The sequence below is a fragment of the Cynoglossus semilaevis genome, chromosome 7, assembly GCF_000523025.1.
Source record: "Cynoglossus semilaevis isolate Cse_v1.0 chromosome 7, Cse_v1.0, whole genome shotgun sequence".
Lineage (NCBI taxonomy): Eukaryota > Metazoa > Chordata > Actinopteri > Pleuronectiformes > Cynoglossidae > Cynoglossus > Cynoglossus semilaevis.
The window spans coordinates 603,653-628,387 of NC_024313.1; the positions used below are offsets into that span (position 1 = coordinate 603,653).

At 39.1% G+C, this 24,735-nt stretch overlaps 1 protein-coding gene across 1 annotated transcript in view; it reads right to left on the reverse strand.

Moving 5' to 3' along the window:
• Positions 1–24,735, reverse strand: part of epha7 (eph receptor A7) — an 84,998-nt gene that overhangs the window by 40,294 nt on the left and 19,969 nt on the right. The window contains 1 exon segment of the mRNA XM_025056823.1: positions 12,386–12,721. Within this exon segment, the coding sequence (XP_024912591.1) occupies positions 12,386–12,721 (336 nt within the window).

Below are 24,735 nucleotides of genomic sequence, written 5' to 3' on the forward strand. Positions count from 1 at the left end.
GTTACCTTGTCACCGTATCCCACTCGCCCTCGCTAACTCTCTATATCCCATCTGCTCTGCACCAGAATTCACGTCTTTTAACGTCACATGCTTGCTTCAATATTTCCCCTCTCTTTATTTATACCAAATAATTAAAAGCAGGCCACCATATGGCTGCCACGCCTTCCTGCTGTGAGATTTTAGTGCAAGCTCTGATTTGAAATGTGCAGCCAAGTTAGCTGCTAGCAGGTGTGTGAGGTCTTAACTAAGTCATGGTCGTGCTTTAAAGGAATTGGAGGTGACAGCTTTACGGGGTCACAAGGTCATCCATAATTGCCAGTGGCCTGCCTTGAGAGTAGGGAAACGGACATTCGGCGTTCTCATAAAACCACCAGCTCGCACGCAGTCACTTTCTCTGAAGCCAAAGCAGCCAGCCACAAACTCATTATGATTTCCAAGCGAGATGATGATCTGAATTAAAGGGGAGGTGGGGGAATGAAGAAGGGGGTCAGGGACATAATTAGTTTTCCTCACTGCAGGAGACACTTTGTTAGTGAGACAATGAAAGAGAGGGTGGGAAAAGGCAGGCTGTCAATCTACGCCCTCAGATTCTTTATCACCGCAAGGCTCCAGCAACGCGATTCTGACGGACATGTATTTGTCATTACGAAGTACATATTTAATCTTTTCATAGCCTGCAAATATCACAAAATATGCATATTAAACAAAACTTTTTTTTTCACAATGGTACTCAATGACCTAAAAATGCATGTAAAAATTATGATGTCATGCATATATGTTCAACCAATCTTGTTTACTGTTTTACAGAACACCTCCTTCCTTGTTCAACTTTATTGGTGTTGGTTTTCCCTCACCCTTTTATGCGTTCAGGCCAGTGGACTTTACGCCTTGTTTAACCTTTTAAGGCTAATGGTGGTTTATGGCCTATTTAAGCTCTTGATTGATGGACCAACGACTTAAGCAGTTTACGAATGCACAGACTATTCAGGACGCTTGTTAGTAGCACGATAAACTGTAAACGCCCATGTTGCGCCACATGTATCACAGAGCAGCTCGGGAATAGGTCAAATCTGCGTATTCTAGCAGACTCGATGGTGTACTGTGAGGATGCATAATATACAGGTCAAAGTATTTTTTTTTTTTTTAAACTACTGTATTCTACACACATAAATAAATGGAACCAATGGAACCAAAGAGCCAATAAATCCTTAAAATTATTAATTATTATTATTACTGAACCTCAAAAGTTAATCGAGTACTGCAGTTTGAAGGACTCTATTTGCTATCACTATGAAAACAATACTACAGCAATTAAAACTATGATCGCATGATCAAAAGTAAGAATGTTTTTTTTTGACAAACCCGAACAATCAAATAACTAGATATGCACTGATCGATTGGCAAGTCATCGGAATTGGCTGAAAGACAGCAGATACCAACAAAAACAAAAATGTCAAAGAAAAATTAAGAACGTGTCGGATAATATCGACCGGCCGATATTAGCATACTTATGTAATATCGGTTACAATCGTTATTGTTATTTTTCTCCGGTATTGAAAATTTAAATATGCCGGAATAGCTTTACCTAATAAAAGTAGGTAATGTGTTAATTTCACGACAGGAGATATATTTATATGTGACCTAAAAATAGCCTCGATATCGCAATCGGTAATTAAGTGTTTGGACAATATCGGGATATCAGATATCGGTAAAAGGTTAATATCGGACATCCCTAAAAAAATCTAATAAATAATAGTGTAATTGTGATATGTGCTCTCTGAACATTTTAAAATAATTCAGAATTTCAGTTTACCACCCTGAGCTGGTAATGCTGGGATCATGTATGTTAATGATACTGTGTGTCATGTCAGAAATATATTCTCCCTGGAAAACCTATTGACAGCCCTAAGCTACCAAAAAAAAAAAAAAAAACCCACACGCTTTATCAGACAAAACATCACCGCCTGGAGAAAAGTAACCATCAAAGTTCAGCTATCGACTCCGGATTGTTGCATCTCGGCGTGTCTGCGTTTTGGTGTTTGTGTGGAATGCGGCTCTGCTCGGCCTTTTATTACCCTAGGAAGCCCTTTCAACCCTTCCAGCAGGAAATGAAACACTCCAATGGCTCTATTGCAAAGTGGCGGAGCCATTTGCAGCCGGGGGCCTGCGGGATTCCTGAGCATGTGTTCTATATCAAGGGAGGGTCCGTGAGGCACAGGTGCATGCTGACATGGCATGTGCGGAAAATGGGCTTCCAAGTTACATTAGAGGAGAAACAGTGAGAACACTGTTGAGGGGGGGAGAAAAAGGGTATTTTGTTGTTTTGGTTTGACGATCAGTTAATGCTTATAAACATTTGCACATTTATAACAACTCCTAACATGGAGGCTGACTTTAGCTTTCTTTTTAATTTGGGCTTTTTTTTAAAGCCGGAACAGGAAGAATGATTACGGCTGACTTGCATTCGAGTCACTGGATGCTGCAGCACAGCAAGTGTCTGCTTTCATTCTCATTGCACTGTTGATTGCTTCCCCCGGTGACCTGATTAATTATTTATACTATAAAACATTTACAAATGGTAGAAAAATTAATTAACCAGCCAGTCCAAGGTGACATTTTTAAACGTCTTGTTTATCACCCGGTGTGATAACAGCCATAGGATATTAAAAAAAACAAAAAACATGATGATCTGTGACAAAAATTGCCCATAAGCTTATATTGAACAATATGGCGGAACATTTTGTTGACAAATATTATCCAAATGGTTTAAGAAATTACAATGACTATCAGTTGCTATAGCCACGTACCATAAACTTTCTATCGTGCCAGGACGGTACAAGATAATCTGCAACTTGTACCATTGTATTACTGTAGCTTTAAGTTGTCAAAAAAAAAAAAAAACAAACAAACAAAAAAAAAAACAACACGAAAGCATCCATCACTGAACACTCAAGTTTGTGAAAGGATCACGACGGACTTCAACGTTAGACTTTTTCTTTCCGGAGTTTGGTTTTATAGGTTACATAGCCACACACACACCTCCATCTGTTCCGGAAAAGGACTTCCATCAAATGTCCCGGCTTCACGTCCTGCTTTCGAATCACGTTTTTTTGTGTATTCACCTCAAAACTGACCTGATTAGAAAACCATGATGCATATATATATATTTATATATATATATCCAAATATATATATACACACATATATATACAAATATATATATATTTGTATATTGTATATATACACATATATATACATATACATACATATTTATATGAATATATACTGTATGTATATATGTATATATATATATATATACATATATTTACATATATATTTGTATATATATATGTATATTTCTGCCATGTATGGCCTTTCTAAATTAGCAGCACTCACTGTCAGACGTTAACGTTAGTGCCCAACACTCCTCAGTTCACATATATTAAGAGCGTTTTTGTTAACTGCTACATTTCTCATCAACTTCCCCCTGGTCTGTAATTTCACTGACCAACGACTCTCTCTCCTTGTGATTTGTCACCTTGTCGTGGCAGCGTAGAGCAGATTCAGGTACTTTTGCCTAATCTGCTTCTGCACCAATAACTGGGGTCTCAGAGGAAAAAAAAAAGTTTTTTTTTTGTTGTTTGTTTTTTGGTTGTTGACTTCTGACTGAAACAATTCTACTGCAATAACATCTGAATTCAATTCATTAATACACAGTGTCAAACTAATCATTATAATTTAAGTCAGCGGTCATCAACCTTTTTTTGTACCAAGGATCGGTCGGCCATTACTGCGGACCGGTAATACCGCGCCCGGTACTGAACGACCTACGGACCAGGGTGATTTAGTGGATAAACAACTAAAAGAATGTTTGGAGTTGTAATAAAAAAATCATTGATATCATACCTTAAGTACTAGTGTCTAGTCATAGGACAATCAGAAATGTTTATATTACAATTCGAAAGAACCGAACAAAATACCACCAAAAATACTGCATGTGCTACATTAATATATCGACACAATTCACTTGCTAAGTCACAGTATGCCCAGACTTCAGACTACATTACCATCTGTAGCTCCTTAACAAAAGGTAAATAAGCTGTCCCTCAAAGACCGATTTGAAAAGATCCTTATGTGGGGAGTATTTGCAAATACAATGTCAACAGTTACTTTGTGTTGACTTGAAGTCAGTATTATTATTATTCCAACCACAGTCACTTGTAAACACGCATCAGAGTCTGGTCAGCTTTCTTGTATAGGTTTTTTTTTTTTTTCCAAAAGACAAATTTACAGTTTGTTTGCTACGAGGCCTTTAAGGAATTGCACAGCATACACACAAACACACACACACACACGCCATTTTAATTTTTCCCTAAAAATGATGATAAGTGCAGAAAGGCTTAGGGGAAACTTGTTTAGTTGCCAACTTCTGCATAGAATACATCTTCAATGTCTGGCCTGAAAAATGAGATCGACTGACGTCTGTGAGGGGGAAAATGTATTAATTCTGAAAAGGTGAGGCTCAGACTGAAAAGTCGAGCTGTTATGTGGAAGGTAAACAGCAGATTGACTGCCAAAACAAAAAGTTTTTTTTGTTTTTTTTTTTCCTGCTGCCTGGAAGAGGTATGAATATTTAAAGCTGTGCCTGTGTCTGTTGTGGGGGAACATTGCCTATAGGTAGAGGCTGAATGAGATTCAGCTCTCCCTTTTCAACTTCCACGCATTTCCATCTGGGCCAGAGACATCACAATGATGCAACGTTTTTGACTGTCTCAACAATGAAATAACTCGGCTGTCTGCATATGTTTCCAAATTAATAACACTGCATTCGCACGCAAACGCATCGGCCTGAAGACGGGCCTTTAAATATTAATGAGAAACTTGATTCACATTCCTATTCATATTTACTTTAGACAGACATTTTAATCAAGCAAAAAACAATTTTGAAATATAACAATATATTATCCCAACTAGCAGTATCAGTGAATTTGACGTGTATAGATTTTTCTACAATTTTGTAGACTGAAAGGCTTTTTAAAAGTGTTCGTTAAACCTGTGATACCAAACCATTTTTTTACTACATTGGTCGGAACTTATACTTATTTGCTATTATTAATTATTTACTGCAAAGAACATCTCTTTCTTTCTGTCGATACAGCAGTGAAAAGAAGAAACAGTTTCACACTTTCATTAAGTGACAGTAAAAAAACAATTTTAAAAAATTGCTGAACAACTTTATGTGTCACTTTCTTCAATTCCTGAACATCTTTATGTGTCACTTTCTTCAATTCCTGTGAGCATATCAGAGCCGAGTCCTAACAAACAGGCCCAGGTTTCACACAGATTAAGTAAATTGTAAGTACATTAAAACTAAAAAGTTTTTTTTTTTTTTCATTACGGATATTTAGTGACATCTTTGTTTGGTGGTGTGGTGGGATTTTTCGAAAATGAGGCTTGTGGCTCAAAAAAAAAAAAGGTTTGGAAACACTCAGTTAAACCACATCCGATCCATATGGTACGCTGAAGTGTACAAATAAATAACAGATACTGTGAAAAAGGGACGCCGAAAGGAAAAGAAGAAGTGTATTATTTCTACTTTTCCAAAAACAGCAAGCCAGATTTTTTTTTCCCTCTTGTTAGACTTGTTGACAGTAAGAAAAACAGAATCTCACCAGCCTATCTGCACCCATCAGCGCTCTTACTAAAAAGCGGTGTTAATCCAGGGCTATTCATGACTACAACTCTGCATCGTTTTTTTTTTTGTCTGCCTGCATGCATTCCACCCAAGTGAAACAGCCGATTGCTCAGACAGGCTCCCCTGCGCGGAGAGAAAGCGCTGTCCGACGGATGAGACACAGCCCGAGTGAAGGGGAAAGAGGCAACGCCAGCTTCTATGAGCGAGGACTCATTCAAGCAAGGCGGGTTCAGAGGGATTTAGGGAGCTCGTCTGCCAGCAATAAAAGGCTGAAACAGGATACTTGGTGAGATTAATTACCTAGATAGGCCATGATAATGCCATTTAAATGGGAAAGTAATTAAAGTGCACCTTCCATGAAAATTATTCATTGCTGACGGATTGGGTGACAGACAAATCGGGAGGCATTTACAGAAAAGCTACAAGTTAAGTGCTCTGAGCTGCTGCTCCAAGACCACCACGGTTTTTATGGCAGCTGTTGAATCGTAGTGCTTTGCCCGGCTCTCATCAAATTACCGCGAGCATGTCAAGCGGGCAACTGCTTTACAACGACGGGGGGAGTGGCCTGGTGTGAAAAGAATGGGCTCCCAGGTAACGTAAAACTGGGGACAAGTGCTACAAAGGAGGATCGGCTTAACTCGAAAATGACACTGGCTGACTTAAGTCACCGGGGAGTCGTTTGAATCAATCGATCCTAGTGTTCGAGGCCACCGTAGTAGATAAGAGAGCCAATAATCAATGGCATTATTGTTCCCCTAAGAGTCTCGTTCACAAATGTGCTGAATGATATCCATTTAGAGATGATCAAGTGGTTGTGTATATTACTGCTAAGGGAGCTGGTTATTGGTTTACTGCTGACAATTAATATTCTAATTATCAGGGAATGGGAAATATTTACAACCTTCCCTGGAGAGTGACGAGCACATCGATTATTCAGTTGCGGTTTCAGTCACCATGTTAAGCTGTGCTTTTCAGGTTCTCTTCGCCCTGTATAATGCTAGGAAAATGACAGCCAATTGGAATATAGACATTCACACATGTGACGTGTTTATTTTCTTGTTTTTTTGATTTTTGTTTTTTACCAAACTGACTTGCTATCTTGATAAGCAGTCCTTTATTGATCTCCCGACGGCAGAAACTAGACTGTCTAGAGATGAAGGAATAATTGAAGCAAGGGAAACCTTTTGAGGCTTTGCAGAACAAAGTGAAATGCTTAGCTTACATCCACGTGTGCCTCACTGATTTCTCTTCCACCCGTATTTTTTGCAGTGAGACATGAACCAAAGGAAAAAATCCTGTTTTTCCTAAGCACGACTGAGAGGGTTTGCACTTGAAGACTGTGGTTTGTCCTAGATTCAGCAGTTGGTGTTTAACAACATAGTAACTGAATGCCATAAAAACACTTCTTTTTTCCCCCCAAACAGGCTAATTACCAAGTTGTTCTATTCACAAACAGGCTAATTACCAAGTTGTTCTAGTAAAAAAAAAAAAATCTAATCTAAGGTCAGTGTTAAAACTCAATATAATGGTTGAGTCAAATTCAAAGTCTCATCAACCTTAAGCTCCTTTCACAAATTTATGCTGGTACGTGTCTCTCTGAAACAGACACCAGAAGGATTTTTTTTCATTAATTTAAATGTTGTTCACAGCAACTGATGTTGAACAGAGATGCCTTGGGCGTTGAACCGACACACTAACCATTACCAGCTGAATCTTTCCTTTAGACAGGGTAAGTGGGAACGGAGTGAAAGAGCAGCTTTGTAACTCTACCATGAGAGAGTTGATTGGATACTTTGTTTGTTTGGATGTTGGTTTTAGGAGCAGTTTGCATTCATATTGCTGCATAAGTGCCTCGGATCAGAAGGAGTTGCTCAGTTGCTATGCAAATTCACAGTCATGACTGCTCCTGATACAACTGAGAGCAAAAAAGTTTGACATGAGTTTGTTCCTGACATGAGTTTGTTCCGTAATTTACACCTATTGCATTAAGACACGTTTAAGAAAATATATACCCTGGGATTAAGGTATTTGAATTAACAATATTTCATATCTGGGAAGGTGACCTTCAAAAACCTAATCTAACCTAAATCGCCCACCTAGAGATTCAAGACATCCAATCCAAGATGCATGCCTACGTGTTATTGGGCAGGATTGCTCGTTATACCCCTTTAAATCTATGTTGATTCCAACCCCAGGAGAATGCGAGGCTAAACGGGTGAGGTCAAAAGGAGCTTTTAGACAAAAGTACAGTAATGTTCGTGAATTAAGGAGGAATCAATCCAGGCCTTTGCTGTCCATGTTTTCTTGACCCTACAACGAAATTGCAAACTGCCTCGTAAGTAAGCTAGATGAACGGATGACGATATCGTTAACCTACTTTATGCTGACTGTTTCTTATACCTATTCTGTTTTATTCCTTAACCCTCCCGTTAAATTGTCCTTCGCATTTCGTACACACCCAGCATCCCCCGCAACAGGTTTGCATCTTGTCCCAGAATCACGAGGAAAAGTTGGCACATGCCGTGCAGTACAGGACCACACACACAAAAAGTATTATTATCAGCCACCGCGTCACCTAGACCCAAAGGACAACACACGGATTAATAAATCAATTAATTAACTGGATTAATCGAAACAGCATTTAAGAGGTCGGACGTTGGAAACGTATATACACATGTGCCGTACCTATAAAAAATAAATCACATTTTGAGGTCTCCTACACAATGATTTCATGTGTCCCGTGGATGTGAACACCTGCTCGAATAAATCTAAATGTGTATTCTATAAGCAGTGACCACATCCAAGTGTGCCGCAAGGACAAAAGGCCTTGTTTACGAGGGCGCTTAAGGAAAGCTAAAGACGGCGAAGTCCCCCTTGGGAGTGTGGCTCCGCAGCGCTGTTGACTCACAATGGAGTGCTGATTCGAATGCACTCTTTACTTTCAGTGCGTGGCGCTAGCGAAGACGGGGTATGTGCCGCCCCGCCCCTTCCCTCCTCCCCCTTTTCCCCCTCACAGTTTCAATCAGATGCTGCATGGATAGGAAAAAAAAAATCAACCGAAGAAACTTGCAGCCTCTACTTAAAGTCATTTAAGGCAGAGCTTAGACGTAATTAGGTGTGTGGGAACAATAAGCACTCAGCACCTTGTGAAGCTTCAGCCTCACTCCAGACATTTCCTTTAGTGTAATTAGGGGCGGTGTGAATTCCTCATTAGATGGATCACCATCTGCATTCAATTCATTCCCTCGGTCTCCAGTGACGAGTCTATGTTCACACTGATTATCATGCAGGAGATGGATATGGCAGAGATATAGAAGAAAAGCTTCTCCTTTTTTTTTTTTTTTAAGGTTCCTCCGGTGCGGTTGGAGATCCAGTGCCTCGCCACACAAAGGTAAATCAGTTTGAAATGATGAGCCATCAAAGCTTTAATAATGGAGTCGTTCTCTAATGATTGGCCCTCTATGCTTCCTCAGTGAGGGGCATTTGGTTTTTTGGGGGGAAGACAGAACCCTGCCATTTTAAAATGCACTCAAGCATTTTGGTATAAGCCCACATGGTGCTGGACACAGTGATGGTCCAGTGAGCAGTAGGATGAAGCCCGCAGCGTCGACTTAATGTCTGATCCACATGGGGAAAGAGGGAGAGGGGAGCCATCATATCTACTATACCATACTACTGATTTTTGACCGGACGTAGATCGTTGCGGAAATTCTGTAGTAGATGATTTTGGAATATCCTTGACCAAACCATCATCTTCGTCTCCGTCCTGAATAAATCCAGTCTTGAACCAGTAGGCTCACCCGGTCTATGCGAACTGAGTAACATTCTACCAAGAGGCCTACCTGAGAATGTTTCGTTATCATTATTATTTCTACACAAAATGGCCACGTGTGTGGGTTATGATTCTACTTTTTCATGTCCGACATGATACTGCGATTGGAGTATCTGCTCATAGGTATATACTGTATCAGTGCGGTACCTTCGTATCTCCGGCAGCAAACCACAGACTGCCGTTGCTGAGGCAATAGAGTCCGTGTTTAAGGTATGTCGCACAAAGTAAAGTTGGGCATATTCAATCCTGAAATTTTGACCAATATCAGACCGATCCCGATCCTGAGTATCGGATCTAGCCATCTCTACAGTCTTTTAGTCTGCAAAGATATAAGGGTGATTTTAATGGGGCGTTGTGAAGAAACAAAGCTGAGCTATATATATTCTTACTTTTGAATTTTTCTTTTGTACAAAAACAATTATAGGCTGAGACCTAAAGCTGGACCTAAAGTTTTGGTCTTACCACATTATCAATCTTAGAACAATAATCTTTGTTTCCAATTGTTCTTACTTTTGGGACTGTTTAAATTTTTTTTTAAAGATTTTTGCTATATAATAAATTAATAATTTCACATCGATGGTTAAAACATAGGTAATAGTTATGTACTATAATACAGCTGGATAAAAAAAAAAATCAGAAATACTTGCTAAAGCTCGGCAAATTTTTTTTTTTTTGCTGCTTTCTCATTTACCAGTCTTGAACCAGTAGGTTCACCCGGTCTATCCGAACTGAGTAAGGTTCTACCAAGAGGCCTACCTGAGAAGTTTTCGTTATCATTATTATTTCTACACAAAATGGCCACATGTGTGGGTTATGATTCTATGTTTTCACGTCCGATATGATACTGCGATTGGAGTATCCGCTCATAGCTATAGTAGTCTGGTACCTTCTTATCTCTTCCAGCAAACCACAGACTGCTGTTGCTGAGGCAATAGAGTCCGTGTTTAAGGTATGTCGCACAAAGTAAAGTTGGGCATATTCAATCCTGAAATTTTGACCAATATCAGACCGATCCCGATCCTGAGTATCGGATCTAGCCATCTCTACAGTCTTTTAGTCTGCAAAGATATAAGGGTGATTTTTCTTACTTGTTGTGATTTTGTTTGATTAAGAAGAAACAAAGCTGAGCTATATATATTCTTACTTTTGAATTTTTCTTTTGTACAAAAACAATTAAAGGCTAAGACCGAAAGCTAGACCTAAAGTTTTTGGTCTTACCACATTATCAATCCTACAACAATAATCTTTGTTTCCAGTTGTTCTCTGGACAATACTTTTGGGACTGTTTACATTTTTTTTAAAAAAACACAATTTTAAATGTGATAGGGATGTAACTCGTGGAAAACTTCACAACGATAACATATTGAACAAATACCTACATTAATGTCATGCTAAAAAACACCACATTAATCAGGTAGCTATTTAAGAAAATGAGATTGATTGAGACTATATATCGATTTTTGCCATATATCGATGAACATAGGTAATAGTTATGTACTATAATACAGCTGGATGCAAAAAAAATCTGAAATACTTGCTAAAGCTCGGCAATTTTTTTTTTTTTTTTTTGCTGCTTTCTCATTTTCCATCCTCTTATCGGAACACTTAGTCTTAAGGGCCAGCTGTGTAATATGGATGCTTGAGCATGTAAAAGGAGTCTCGCTGGGTGAATCCTTAGAAATAATGAACAAATGGGACTTAAGAATTTGTCGGGGCAAAAGCCTCTGTTTTAATTATGGTAGATCCTCCAGAGACCAGGCTGCAAATACTGTATCGGTTGTTATGCTACCCCTGCAAGTCTGCTTCACTTTAACCTCAATACAGTATGTACGTATATATACAGTATACACATACATATATTGTGTATGTGTATGTGTATATATATATAATTATATATATACACATAATATACACATATACACACTATATACACATACATACATGTGTATGTATATATATATTTACATATATATACACATATATACTGTATATACATATACATATATACATATATATACACATATATACACATATATACATATATACATATATAGATATATATATACATATATATACATATATACATACATATATATATACATATAAATAAATTAAACACACCTTTCCTTTGTGTTGATCTTAAAAATGTGAAAAAGCATTATTAAATTAATCAAATCCATCCAAGGTCAATCCTACGTCGATGAAGACCTTAGAAGTTCAGTTCCACTCGCCGGCCTACTTCGCGCGTGTGTTCTCTTCCAAGAATGCGCGCACGTCTAAGAATGTGTGTAAAGGTTTAGCACCCCTGAAGGCACTTGATGTCCCTTTTTAAATGTATTATTAATGGGCCACAAAGACGGTTAAATAGAGTTAATAAATAATGAAGTCCGCTAGGCAAATTGCTACTTTGTGCTGTGTGCGGGTTCGCAGCAGCAAACACGTCGCAGTATAATGGAAATATTACGAGTGGTCTGCAACTTTAACTTTATTGCTATTTGACCAAAAGTAACTGTAAGCCCTTGAAGGAATCCATTAGGAGGGAGTGTCTTTTTATGCGACTTAATTATTGTTTTTAGAGCCATGGAAATCTCATAATCACCACTAACAAAGAGGGTTACTTATTTTTTTTGTACTGCTGTCTCTTTATTGACTCGACAGTCTGTTTATAAAAAAAAATCCGAATGCCACATGTGCAAAAAAAAATAATAAGAGGGATGCAACAGATTCCGGAAAAGTTCTGCTGCCATTAAACCAATGCAAAAACTGACAGGAACTCTAGAGAAATGACCGAAAGGCCCTTCTATAGGGAACATTCATTATCACAATCAATAAACAGTGATGTAAGTGCAAGGTCTTACCCGCTTGACCGGTTGCGATGCTAACCGCTGCAAACAGCCTCTGTGTCCGGCTCAGGTCCGACACCCCATTGACAGCCTCCACCTCGAAAGTGTAGTTGGCATGTGCGAGCAGGTCCATGATGGTCACATAAGTGTCCACTAATCCAGACTGCGCGGGAGAGTATCCAACGTTTGGCCCACACGGAGCGCACTCCTCAGGCTCCCAGCTACAACTTCTGCATATAACCCTGTAGCTGACATCATTGCGGCCTCCCGTGTCAGCCGGTGGGTTCCACTCCAGGCTGACAGTAGTCTGGTTGATGTTGTAGACCAGGTTCTGTGGCGCTGAGGGAGGTCCTGTCAGAAGTGGACACAGAGAAAGCCTGATTTAAACAAGCGAGTGCTGTGGAAAGTGACAGCCCAGACTGTGCATCGACTAGATCTGTGTTTTCTCTGTATCCCAGAGAGGAGAGAGAAGGGGGAGGAAAAAAAAAATGTTTGGAACACGCCAGCTTCAGCCCTACAGCCAAACAGCGACACTCAATTATAATAAGGTTCAGATCCAGAAGCAAAAAAGGCTGAAGGAAATAAGCTCTGGCAGAGACCGAGGTCAGTGCAGGAAGTGAGGGAAATCAAACACAGAGGGCCGGAGTTAATAAGGAAGAACAATGATGATGATGATGATAATGATGATGATTATTATTAATAATTATTATCATAATACATCACCATAATAATGATATTAACATATTATCATTAAATAATAAAAATAAAAATAAAAAAATTTATAAAAATTAAAATTAAAATTAAAAAATAAATTAAAAAAATAAAAATAAATAATACCAATAATAATGATTATTATTATTATTATTATTATACTATGTGCATACATACATCCACACTGACACCTGCCACTACCTTTGGAACAGAAACTATAACTAATAATACGCAATACCAAGTGCATTTTTACTAATTCACTTCATTCAAAAAAAGTCCAGTCATATCCATTTACTTTCTTTGTTTAAAGATAATCTGGCAATATTTTAAAATAATAAGTCATTCAGACGCTGATACAAACAGAACAAAAAAGATAGACTCCGTAGTAACGGGTGGTACTGGTTGACCAGTCCCTCAAACAAAAAAAGTTAGGGAGCGCTGGTATAGATGTCACTACTCCATAACAGACTAATACATGTTTCTGCGATTGATATTGTTCATTGCTGTGTAATAAAAAATAATAATTTCTCAAGTTTAAAAAACTCTGCTGCATGGACTTGCCTTTTAAGCTCCCGCGGGGCCACACAAAACTGCTTGGCGGGCCGCATTTGCCCCCCCCGGCCTTGAGTTTGACACGTGTTCTAAAGAATTAAGGACAGCGTTTGCTCAGCGCCTAGTTCAGGACATCCACTCAGCAGCTGCTGCTGTGAATATATCTGACAAATTGCGAGGCAAAGCAAAGGACACTAGACTGGGAATCAGTCTGAAATTCTTTCTCCACTGTTTTAAAGTATACTAACGATTTCCCCACAGCTGGAAGCAGGGGCCTTACTGGTTTTCTTTGGTAAAACGCTGTTTGTCACGTTGACAGCGAGGCACTTAAAATTAATGGCTGCCCCCGAAAGACCTGTCTAATCCAGAAGAAATATGCACAAAACTAAAACCTGGATGATCCCCATGTTGTAACTGCCATATACGGTTGCACTTGACACACCGTAACAACAGGCTCCGCAGACTCCGCAAACACGAACCGGGGCCACACAGGCAATTTGGCAGTAAATGTTAACGGCGGGCAGATTAACTCATCTCATAAAACAATGAATAACAAATTGCTGCTTTCATCTTTGCGAATTCCAGGCTGTTGGTTTTTACAGCCCATGTGTTGATATAAATAAACCCGGCCTAACACAGTAAAGATTATATGACTTACATTTTTGTGATTATTCCAGAATTGTTTTGCTCATATCCTAAAAAAAAAAAAAGATTATTTTAGAGCACTATATTTGCGGAACTGAATTTTTCTGGACATATACCTTATATAAAAAAAATCACATTTTTGTCCCATTTTTCTCGCTATATGAAGATTCCATTTTACTTGTTTTCATGTTTTACGCTTTCCCTTTTTCTATGTCTAATGTAATATACATTACTGTATAAAAAGTTACGTTAAAAATCGAATCTGGCCTGCGACTGAATCAAGGGCCAGAATCAACAGTTTTATGGGCCGGATTCGGCCCTTGGACCGCCAGTTGATGCTCCCCGTTTTAGAGGATCTTAATGAAAGGAGATACCAACTCATTGCGTTTACCCCGTTTACTAATAACAATGGTCATGTTTGTTTAAAGAGACCAATCATCATAATAATGTAGTGATGTTAAATTGTTGTTTTTAAGTATACCACGGCGGATCATACATCTGCGTGATCATGCGGAAAGATAAAACGGACCGTGGATGAAAGAGCCACCTGTGTAAGGGTAGTGGAGAAGTGGCCCACCGATAGTGGCACTCAACCTCAGCCTTGGCATCGATACACTCACCACCCTGCACTTGTGGTCAATGGCATGGTCAATATGAAAGGATGTCAACACACACACACACACACACACACACACACTCTCACACAGATCCAAACATTCACAGAGCCCACAAATAAACACACACACACTCTGACGCACACGCTTCTACCAATTCCAGCTGGCAATCGCGGTGTCTCGTTTTGCTTGTTCCGATTTAAGTCTCAGGTGCCGCGGATCAAAGAGTTGTCTGGCGACCACAAAGGAAAATAAATTGGGCCTCTTTTCATCGGAACACTTCCTTGTTTGCTCCCTTTCTAGTCCACGCATTTTGTTCTTTTAAATCCACATTGTTTTTGGGCACACTCTCCCAATGTTTTATTGTTCAGAAATTACATAGACAGAAATCGCACCTCCAATTGTCCTTCCGATGTTCTCCTCAATGCTTATCGTACACCTTTGTGAGAAGGCTTGGGCCTTGTACTGATAAGGAGAATGTGAACCCTGACCCCGGCTCTACTTTTTTATATTTTGATTTTTTCATGTTTTACCCTTTCCATTTTTAATGTAGTAATGTTATATACTGGAATTTTCCAGACTATTAAGCGCACCTGAATATAACCGCACCCAATACATTTAAAAAGAAAAAAATAACTGTACATATATAGGCTGCAAAAAAGAAAAAAAATGTTATCCCATGTTGTAACATGGGATATTTACATTCAAGCCGCACGTTGTAACATGGGATATTTAGACGGAAAGATTTTTTGCACTTTTAATTTTTTTTTTTTAATGTTCGAACAGTGCCTGTAACACAGCTAGTTACACGTTAGCTCTTTCTTGCTTCGGCGCCCCGACCGTAGTTGGAATGCACAGGGGAGACTTAGTGATCTGCTCCAGGGCTGAAGCTAACGTTAGCTTCGGCCCGTTTTATTTCAAAGTAGAGTGAAATAAAATATTGTCCAACTATTGTCACGCTCTTTTGTATGTTAAGAAACTGTAGCTACCTATTGTCACGCCCTTTTGTATGTTAAGAAACTGTAGCTACAAACACTTTTTTTGAATAAGTCAAGAGTGTGTTGCAAACAAACAGGGAATCATAGGAAGAATATGCGATCAAAGGTGATTTAAAACAATTTCCTGATCAATTAATTTCTTTCTAGATGTTCTTTCTAGATGGTGGAAGTCCCTGTAATGATTAAACTGGAACCACATGACTGGACTTTAATACAACCCTGTTATAAATTACAGTCAGAAGAGGGTAATGATTAAAAGCGAATATGCAACGTGCACTCTCTCAAACTTTGTGTGAGCTTAGAACTACTTTTTCCACGTGAATTGGATTCTTTTGTTTTAGGTTCATTTTCATTTTATAATTAAAAAAAGAAAAGTTCATGCTTCGACTGCTTTTGCTCACTTCGGCTGGTGTTACGAAAAATGGCAGCAGATACGAAACGCTGATCGAACCGAATATTATTCAATGTCACGCGCCTACCTTAAAATGCAAAGCCTCTCTGGATCGCACCAGATTGGAAACAGCGACTCTTTGATGTGAAACATGTGAAAACATTGTCAAGGAAAACTGCGCTAGTCTTCGAACTATTAAAATGTCTTTAAAGTAATGGTACGGTCATGGTCAACCTTTTAAAGTGCAAACACTGATGCAATTCAGCCTCGAGCCTCGCTGGGTCTAGAAGTATTTTAAAGGCTTGACCGTGACCATCCCATCGCGGTAAAGAGCGCGGGCCTTTGTATTTAGTTCGACTTTGCTTTAAACCGTATTAAATTGTATACACAGGACATTTTTGTTTTGCAACGTGCGAACCACATTCGACATTTTTTTGGGGGAGTGGGGAGGTTGCATCCGAAAGTGACCTAAAGAAGAAGAACAACATGAAAAGATATTTTCACTGGAGAATAACGCTCCAAAAAAGGCGGAGAGTTTAAATACATAGCGTCAAAGAAACGGGACGTTCTGGCAGAGCTTTAAAGAGAGACGAAGGCAAGGACAGAAATCTCTGGACGAAAAAAAAAAAACAAACCTAGCTAGCCACAAGTGGGTCTTGCTTGTCAAAGTTACACACGCACTTTTTTTTTTCCTTCAAACCAAAATGACGCATCATTTACCTCAGCCTCTTTAAAGCATGTACTGAGGCCTTCGCTCTTGTGTTGTGTTTCTCTCCCCCTGCTTTAGTGTCTCTGTTTCTTTGACAAGCCTCTGTCTGAACCTCGGAATACAAAACTCCCCCTGCCCCCAATTCACCTGCAGCGAAGATAAGCTATGCATCCAGAACATTCCGCTGTCTGCCTGTCCCTCTGTCTGTCTGCTCATCCTTATTGCTCAAGGGCTAGTCTGCCCCCTCTTCTTTTATAACTGCTCACAACCCCACCAGTACTCTTGTCTTATCTCCGCTCTCACTCCTCCTCCCACTCTGGTTTCATTTCACGGATTAGGCCCGCCAGCTCCCACAGCCTGAAACATCTCAATCACTCCCCCTTCAAACACCGCCACTGTAACCAAGCACAGAGTTACAGTGGCAGCGAGGCTTAGTGCAATGGTATTCCATTACCACGCATGTATACCTAAAAAAAATTTGCAAAATGTGAAGTTTCTTTGAAGCAGATGTACGACACCCCAACATCTAACACACAACTAAATCTATGTTAAAATATACATATATATATTTCTGCATAATATAGCTTAACAAGGGACACTATTACCTCAGCAACAGCAGCCTACATGCTGGAGTAGGAAAGAAGGTACTGGATCGATGTCGGTATCACGATACACAAGTTTCAGTATCGGTAGCAGACATAAAAAAGTTTGTGTTGTTCTTCGGGTCAGGGCGACCCGGTGGCTGATAATATGTCTGCACGGCTTGTAACAACTTTTCCTCATACTCTGATTCTGGGATACAATTTAAACCCATTGCGAGGGTGCTAGGTGGGTACCAAATGCGAAAAACAAGCGGAGGGTTAAAATTATGGCAGTTGAAATTAACATGTTAATCGAGTTACTTAATTTTTGACGATAAATCTGATACAAATCTAGCGTTTTATAACGCATTGGCAAAATTACGCACTCTGTATATCTAATATTTCTACCGTCCATTCAGTGGTTATACAGTGGTTCTCAATTATTTTCTGTTATGCCCCCCCTTGGGGACAGAAGTGTTTTCACGCCCCATCCTCCGACCTACAACACTGCGAATTGAAACACTGTTGAGAACCTAATAACACGTATTTTTTTATCTATACAAATCGCTGTATGAGTTGCTGCCACCTAGTGACAGGAGACTTGTTATTATTCAAGCATTACAGCAGTGGTACACTTATGTCCAGCGTGCCATATTCCATTATTCCTCACGCCTCCCCGGCACCTCACCGTGCAACTCCAAGGGGGCCCGAACCACTATTGGAAAAATACTGGTCTAAAACGATACACGTCAATACTTACATTGTTATATACACACACAGCAGGAGCCTAAAATAGCATCTCAACACCTAGCATTTGTTTGTGAAAACGAAAGAAAAAGCTGAATTCTCAGGGAAAAAAAAAATATCCATCATATAGGACACATTGGTGTGGTAACAGATCGTATTTAGGTCATTACTCAAAGCCCGTCTCCACTACGAGTTGTAGGCATTGACTAAATCCAAGCTTAGGAGAGAAGAATCTGGTGCTTATCGGCCTTGAGATGTACCCAGCGCTGCCTTAACCTTCCACAGCCTATTAGCCGCCTGCGCTCTAATTGGGATAACTGTGGGGAGAGGGGTGGTAGGGGTGAGTGGTATTCAAATCACCCGTGAGGTAATCCTCACCCTACAAATGTGTGTTGTGCCCCCATGACCTAGCCTCTAATGATGTGGCCTCAGCAGAGTCTAGTTTGAAGCTGAAGGGGAGAGAAGCTTAAAGAGGAATTTTTTTTCTTTTTTTTTTTCTTACACCAACTCCCAATTGCCACCCGCCATTGTCATGATGACCAGAATTTCTACTTTGACACAGCAATGGATTCAATATTGGATATGCTGCACCCATAAGACACAAAAATGAATCGGAAATTCTATTTCAGGCCATGTGTCTACGGAGTTTGTGAGATGGTATAAGTAAAGGAAATTAAAAAAAAAAAAAAAATCTATCTGCCTCAATGTCTCAAAGCATCAACTGGGTTTTTAAACATTTTTCTCTTTAAGGTGCTATCTTTACATTATTTAAAAGGACAACATGATTTGTACATTTTAGTGTTGCTTATCTTGACATGGACCAAGAAGTCGATTTGCATTTACATTATACTCTACTGCAGAGATTGTTTACTCGTGAATCCTGCCCAAGGTCGCGCTGTTGGTGAACCCGGTCCAGAAAACCTGTTTCAACCTGAGATGCCCGTGATTATGTCGTGACAAAGTCTGGAGGTCAGAACTCCTGGGTAGCCGCATTATTTATTTTGAGAAATACACATTATTTTCAGCCTGCACATCTGTACAGCAACAGGGATATAGGTTTTTTGTACACTCACTATACAGTTGGTAAATAAACCAATAATGGGGCTCTTTATATTTTAGAACAACATGGAATCTTATTTGTCTTACATGATAAAACCCAAAACTTCTTAATGCCATTTCCGATTATTAGCTAGCAAGCTAGCTAGATTAGATAGATAGATAGATAGATAGATAGATAGATAGATAGATAGATAGATAGATAGATAGATAGATAGATAGATAGATAGATAGATAGATAGATAGATAAATTATTTTACAATAGTTGAGTTGAGACAAATATCGATTTTAAATACTTATCATGAGTAAATTTGCAAATTTTCTTTGATCGGCATACTGCCAGTCGTCTAACACAAAAGGGTCACTAAAAAGTTCTGTGGCCAATTTCCTCAACTTATCTGGAGAACTACTTGTTCTGAATTTTTCAAGGGAAGTCCGAGGAAAAGACGTACTTGTAGCTGGAAGAGCTCCTGTAAATTCTGGAACAATAAGTGGGCACATCCTGCCTCCTAAAGATCCCTCCGATTGGGAATGCCAGACATTCCCTTGCTGTCGTAAACACATCTCACCCTGACAGTCATGCGCAGCACTTACGTCTTAGGCATTGATGATAAACTTCAGAGAATGTCTCAACCACAAAACTTTTTTTTTTTTAATAGCTAAATACTGACAAGACTACATTTTGCAAAATAAATGTTATGGTAGTAAAATTGTGAAGTTGTTAAATATTTGTAAGACTGCTTCAAGAATTGTTCAATGGGTAAAATGAAAAAAAAATATATATATATATATTCAAAAATAATCAACCACTGGCCCGCGGGCCACTTCAGTCCAACAAATCTCCCACATTAGGCCCACACTATGTCAGTATCGCTGTAATTCTTTACTGAGGGGAAAGCAGAGGAAATGTGATGAAGAGATTTCTGAGCCAAGAACTAATGAAACCGATATTTGTGCGATATTTGAAATGCACTTGGCGGTTAAGAAAACATTAGCTCTGTTGAAAATTTTAACGAGGTGAAATACTGTTTGTGCATGTTTTTGTTCTAGTATTAACAAAATTAGTGGAAAAGGTTTCGTACAGACATCCCCCCAAAAAATAAATACCCATGACATCCTGGCAAAAAGACCAAATATCAAACCATCAATCTTTCTCCCGTAAGACGAGAACAATGACCGATCTTACTTTGTTTTGATTCTTGGAAGATGGAAGATTCCATTAATGACTACATGCAGTTCGTTTACTTCCTTTAATTTGGAGATTTTCCCCGGTCAGAATGGACCTCCTGACAGATATCGACTTGTTGCTGCGGCACATTCTGAAGGAGGGGGTTCACACCACACAAATGTGGGAGGAGGGGACAACTGCTCCTTTCAGCCTGTCACTTGCACCAGCGCTGCTTACAGCTGTCACATGATTGATGACCACTCCCGAGCCTGTCAACAACTCCAACTCTGCACCCTAACCCTGGCGAACATGTGTCCTCGTAGCTTTGCCTGTATGTCCAATTCTCTCACAATTTTTGCATTTGAATAGTGAACACCAACGTTCAGCAGACAAAAGCATTTTTATTTTTTTCTTTGTTCGCTTCCTCCGTGTCCTCTTTTCAGCACATATCACTAGGGAAACAATGTATTTTAAAAACTCCCGGTAACATTTTCAGTCATCTTTATTCAACGAGGATTTGGCTTTTCATGTCTCTACATTACATCTTCATCTCATTTCCTCCCAAATCCTCAAAGACATGTATTAATCTCTGTGTGGCGGGGATCATTCTCATTGTTTTGATAAGGCTTCCAATATAGTGCTGTTACAAACCCTTTTTTTTAAAACATCTGTCAATCAACCTATTTGTTCAGGCAGTACACACTCATACTCAATTACTCTCTCTTCTTGCTCAGAATGAGGTTAAAAAAAAAATAAAGAAGAAAACATTGAAAAGAAAATGATACCAGCTATCAATCACACTGACTTTATCCTCAACTTAGGATGGAATGCACGTACAGGAAGTTGCATTGCAATCTATGTAAAATACATATTTAGCTATAACATAAGGGCTTGTCAATTGTACACCCCAGTTGAAAAGGCGGACAGTCAGAGGACAAAGCAGAACGTTGATTGAATAGTTTCCAGTTCTTTGGGGTAAGTGGTGTGTGAGGGCCTTATTTTTTTAGCATAAAATGTTATATGTTGTTAGCCAACCGGCCAAGTAAAGTGACCAACAGAAATGTCCTATGATAAATCGAATTATGTTGAGCAGATGAATCTGACCTCGGAACGGAAAAAAATTGGTAAAAAGTAGAAATATCTCAATCTGAGACTCAGAATTGGTTGAAATAGAAGCATCAAACATCAAAACAAAAAAAAAGAAACTATAGCCTGTCCGATCCGATACATAAGTCGGAATGCGATGTTGTAAACAGGGACATTATCGCCTCAGTAATGGCAGCCTGCATGCCGGAGGAGCCTAAACTATCACCTCAAAACCCCACATTCGTCTGTGGAGACTTCGACTTCAGGTTATAAACCCAACTTGAAATGTGGTGAAAGTAGAAATATCTCGATCCGAGACTCAAAATTGGTTCAAACATCAACAAAAAAACAAACAAAAAAAAAACTATAGCCTGTCCAATCCCATACCTAAGTTGGCATGCTTAACTCAGCTTTGCATGACATGTTGTAAACAGGGACATTACCGCCTCAGTAACGACAGCCTGCATGCCGGAGGAGCCTAAAATATCACCTCAAAACCCCGCATTCGTCTGTGGAGCCTTCGACTTCAGGTTATAAACCCAACTTGCGTCAGTCTCGCCTCAATAAACGCTGGACAGAAACTCTGTCTACAGCTGACAAGAGGACTGACACGTTTGCCGAACAGATTGTGAGACTGAGATTGTTGAGGACTTCGACCAAGGTTTCGAAGTCTGAAAACAACCCTCGGTGTGCTACAAGCCAACCAATACGATGCAATGAAGTCCAACTTCAACTCTAGGTAGCTGAAGTAGAACTCTTGCACAATTTTCCATATTAATAACTAAATCTAAATTCAGAATTTACAAATTTATTTTTCTGTTCCAGAAACACGAGAAAAAAAACATTTAGGATTGTTAACTTATTTTATATTGATTAATCAATGATTATTGCATATACTAATTAAAGATTAATTAATCGAATCACTATTAATCAACAGCTACCCTGTCATTAATCAGGTTTAATTTTTTACTTGATTAACACTGATGTGTTTTTGTTTTTTTTTTTTGTTTTTTTGCAAACAGGTTCTGACAGTGTCAGTTGAAAACAAACAAACAACCAAAAAGGCAGAAATAAGCACTGAGCACCTATCATTTTTGGAAGTTATGCCTTTGAGTTGGACATATTTGCAAACAAATTTGTCATCATCACTTAACACAGATCAGTCACCACTCCTCCTTAAACCAAGCCCCCCTCGAAAACCCCCAGGGAGTGTGAGCAGCAACACCAGCTCTCGACATGACAGGAGCTGATAAATGCTGATGGGTGATAGACAACGTTTGGAATACAAACATAACCCAGTAGTCAGAGGGGCTCTTTGTTACCTTAACCTGCACTTTTGTTTTCCGTCTCCCGCCCCCCGCTCCCCCACCCCACCCCGACGCCTGTTCAATGCAGCGCTTTCACCCCCGTAATTTCTCAGCGTTCCATGTTAACAACCTAACTGAAGAACAGTGAACCTTTCCTGCCTGTTTGTCAGCTCAAGAGGTAATATCAGGGCCGGAAGGAAACATTTGTCAAGGCTGTGTAAATGTCAAATAAGCCGTGGCATTATTGTGGCATAATAATGAGGGAAAGTTTATGACACACCTCTGTAGTAATTTAAACAAAAGTCGGTAGAAGCAGACAAAAAAGGGCAGCAGCTTTATATGCATTTGGAGTGTGAATGGCACGGGTGTATCGCGTTATGTATGACAAGGTAATTTCGTTTATATTTAGTATATACTTAATCGTAAAGCAGCGCTTTTTTCCCCCTCTCATGTTAGTGCCAGTTCATTTTTCGAGGGGCTTCAAATACAGGCAGGACGTATTTGACCTAGATCTAGAAAAAGACCAGAAATGCTTATATTTTATGTTAGCATTTATATATTTATATTTATGTTTTAACATTGTTTGTCACCATTTGCATTCTACTAAAGTGTAGTAACTTTTCCAACTAAACTAAATATAATTTTTTTTAATTATTCAAGATTATAAATATATAAATACAGTCAGTATATTTCAGTATATTGCAAAACATACTATAGTTTAATAAACTTGTCTGTTGTTTTTTTTCACCTTAGTATTAGTAGTCAGGATTGGTATTCCATTTCTATTTTTACTTATGATTTGTAATCAATTCATATATGAATATATTTTGTTGTTTTTAACGTATGTCAATTGCACCAATATTCATTCATGTTTAATCACACACACACACACGATGGCAAAAACGCACTGAGGATACAGAGCAGAACATGGAGAACGAGACAGAGACGGCGCTCGACATTCCGACAGCCGCAAATGACAAACAATTTAGGGTGTAAACCAGAATCGCTGATTTGTCCGCATGTGTTCGGTTGTGTTTGCAGTGTTGACTCTGAAGTCATTCTCTTAGTGGGAAAAAAAAAAGTAGTGTGAATTTTAAGCAGAGGAACAGAAGCACCTGACAGGCAGTAGCTAGTGTAGACACGTTCGAGAGTTGTCATGATACATTATCGCACAGAACAAAAGAAAAACGAATGAAAAGCTGACATCATATTAAGGTGTGCTGTTTACCTGCAGATAAGCGGAGTGCTAATCACAAGTGACGGGATTATTGACTCTGTCGACACTAACGTGGTATTGATATATTGACACTCGCATGAGCATCGACAGAATATTGATTAGACAAAGTACTCATGCTAAAATGTGTCGCTTTCACATCTTTTAGGCTCGACTTACTACATACAAGCTTTTGTGCTTCAACTCCCACCCCTCTGTAAAGTAAAAATGACCTCATCCATTCAGAGCAGTGACCCCATGTGGTCAAGTCCAATAAAGTAATTTGTTATGGCTAATATGTAGCTAATAAAAAGCCATGTTAAATTTCTTAAATAGCGAGTATAAGTTCTATTGTGTAAAAAAACAAAAAAAAGTATCAATACAGGTATCGGTATCCAAAAAAGTCGCCAATTATTGTGTAACAAAGAAAAAAGTATCAATATAGGTATCGGTATCCAAAAAAGTCGCCAAAAAAGTATCGTATCCTGGTATCGCCCATCACTACCAGTCACTGTGATTTGACTCGGGTGAATTCCAATTTGTTGACAAATGTTGAAAACAGCAACAAAACCAGGATTTATGAATCC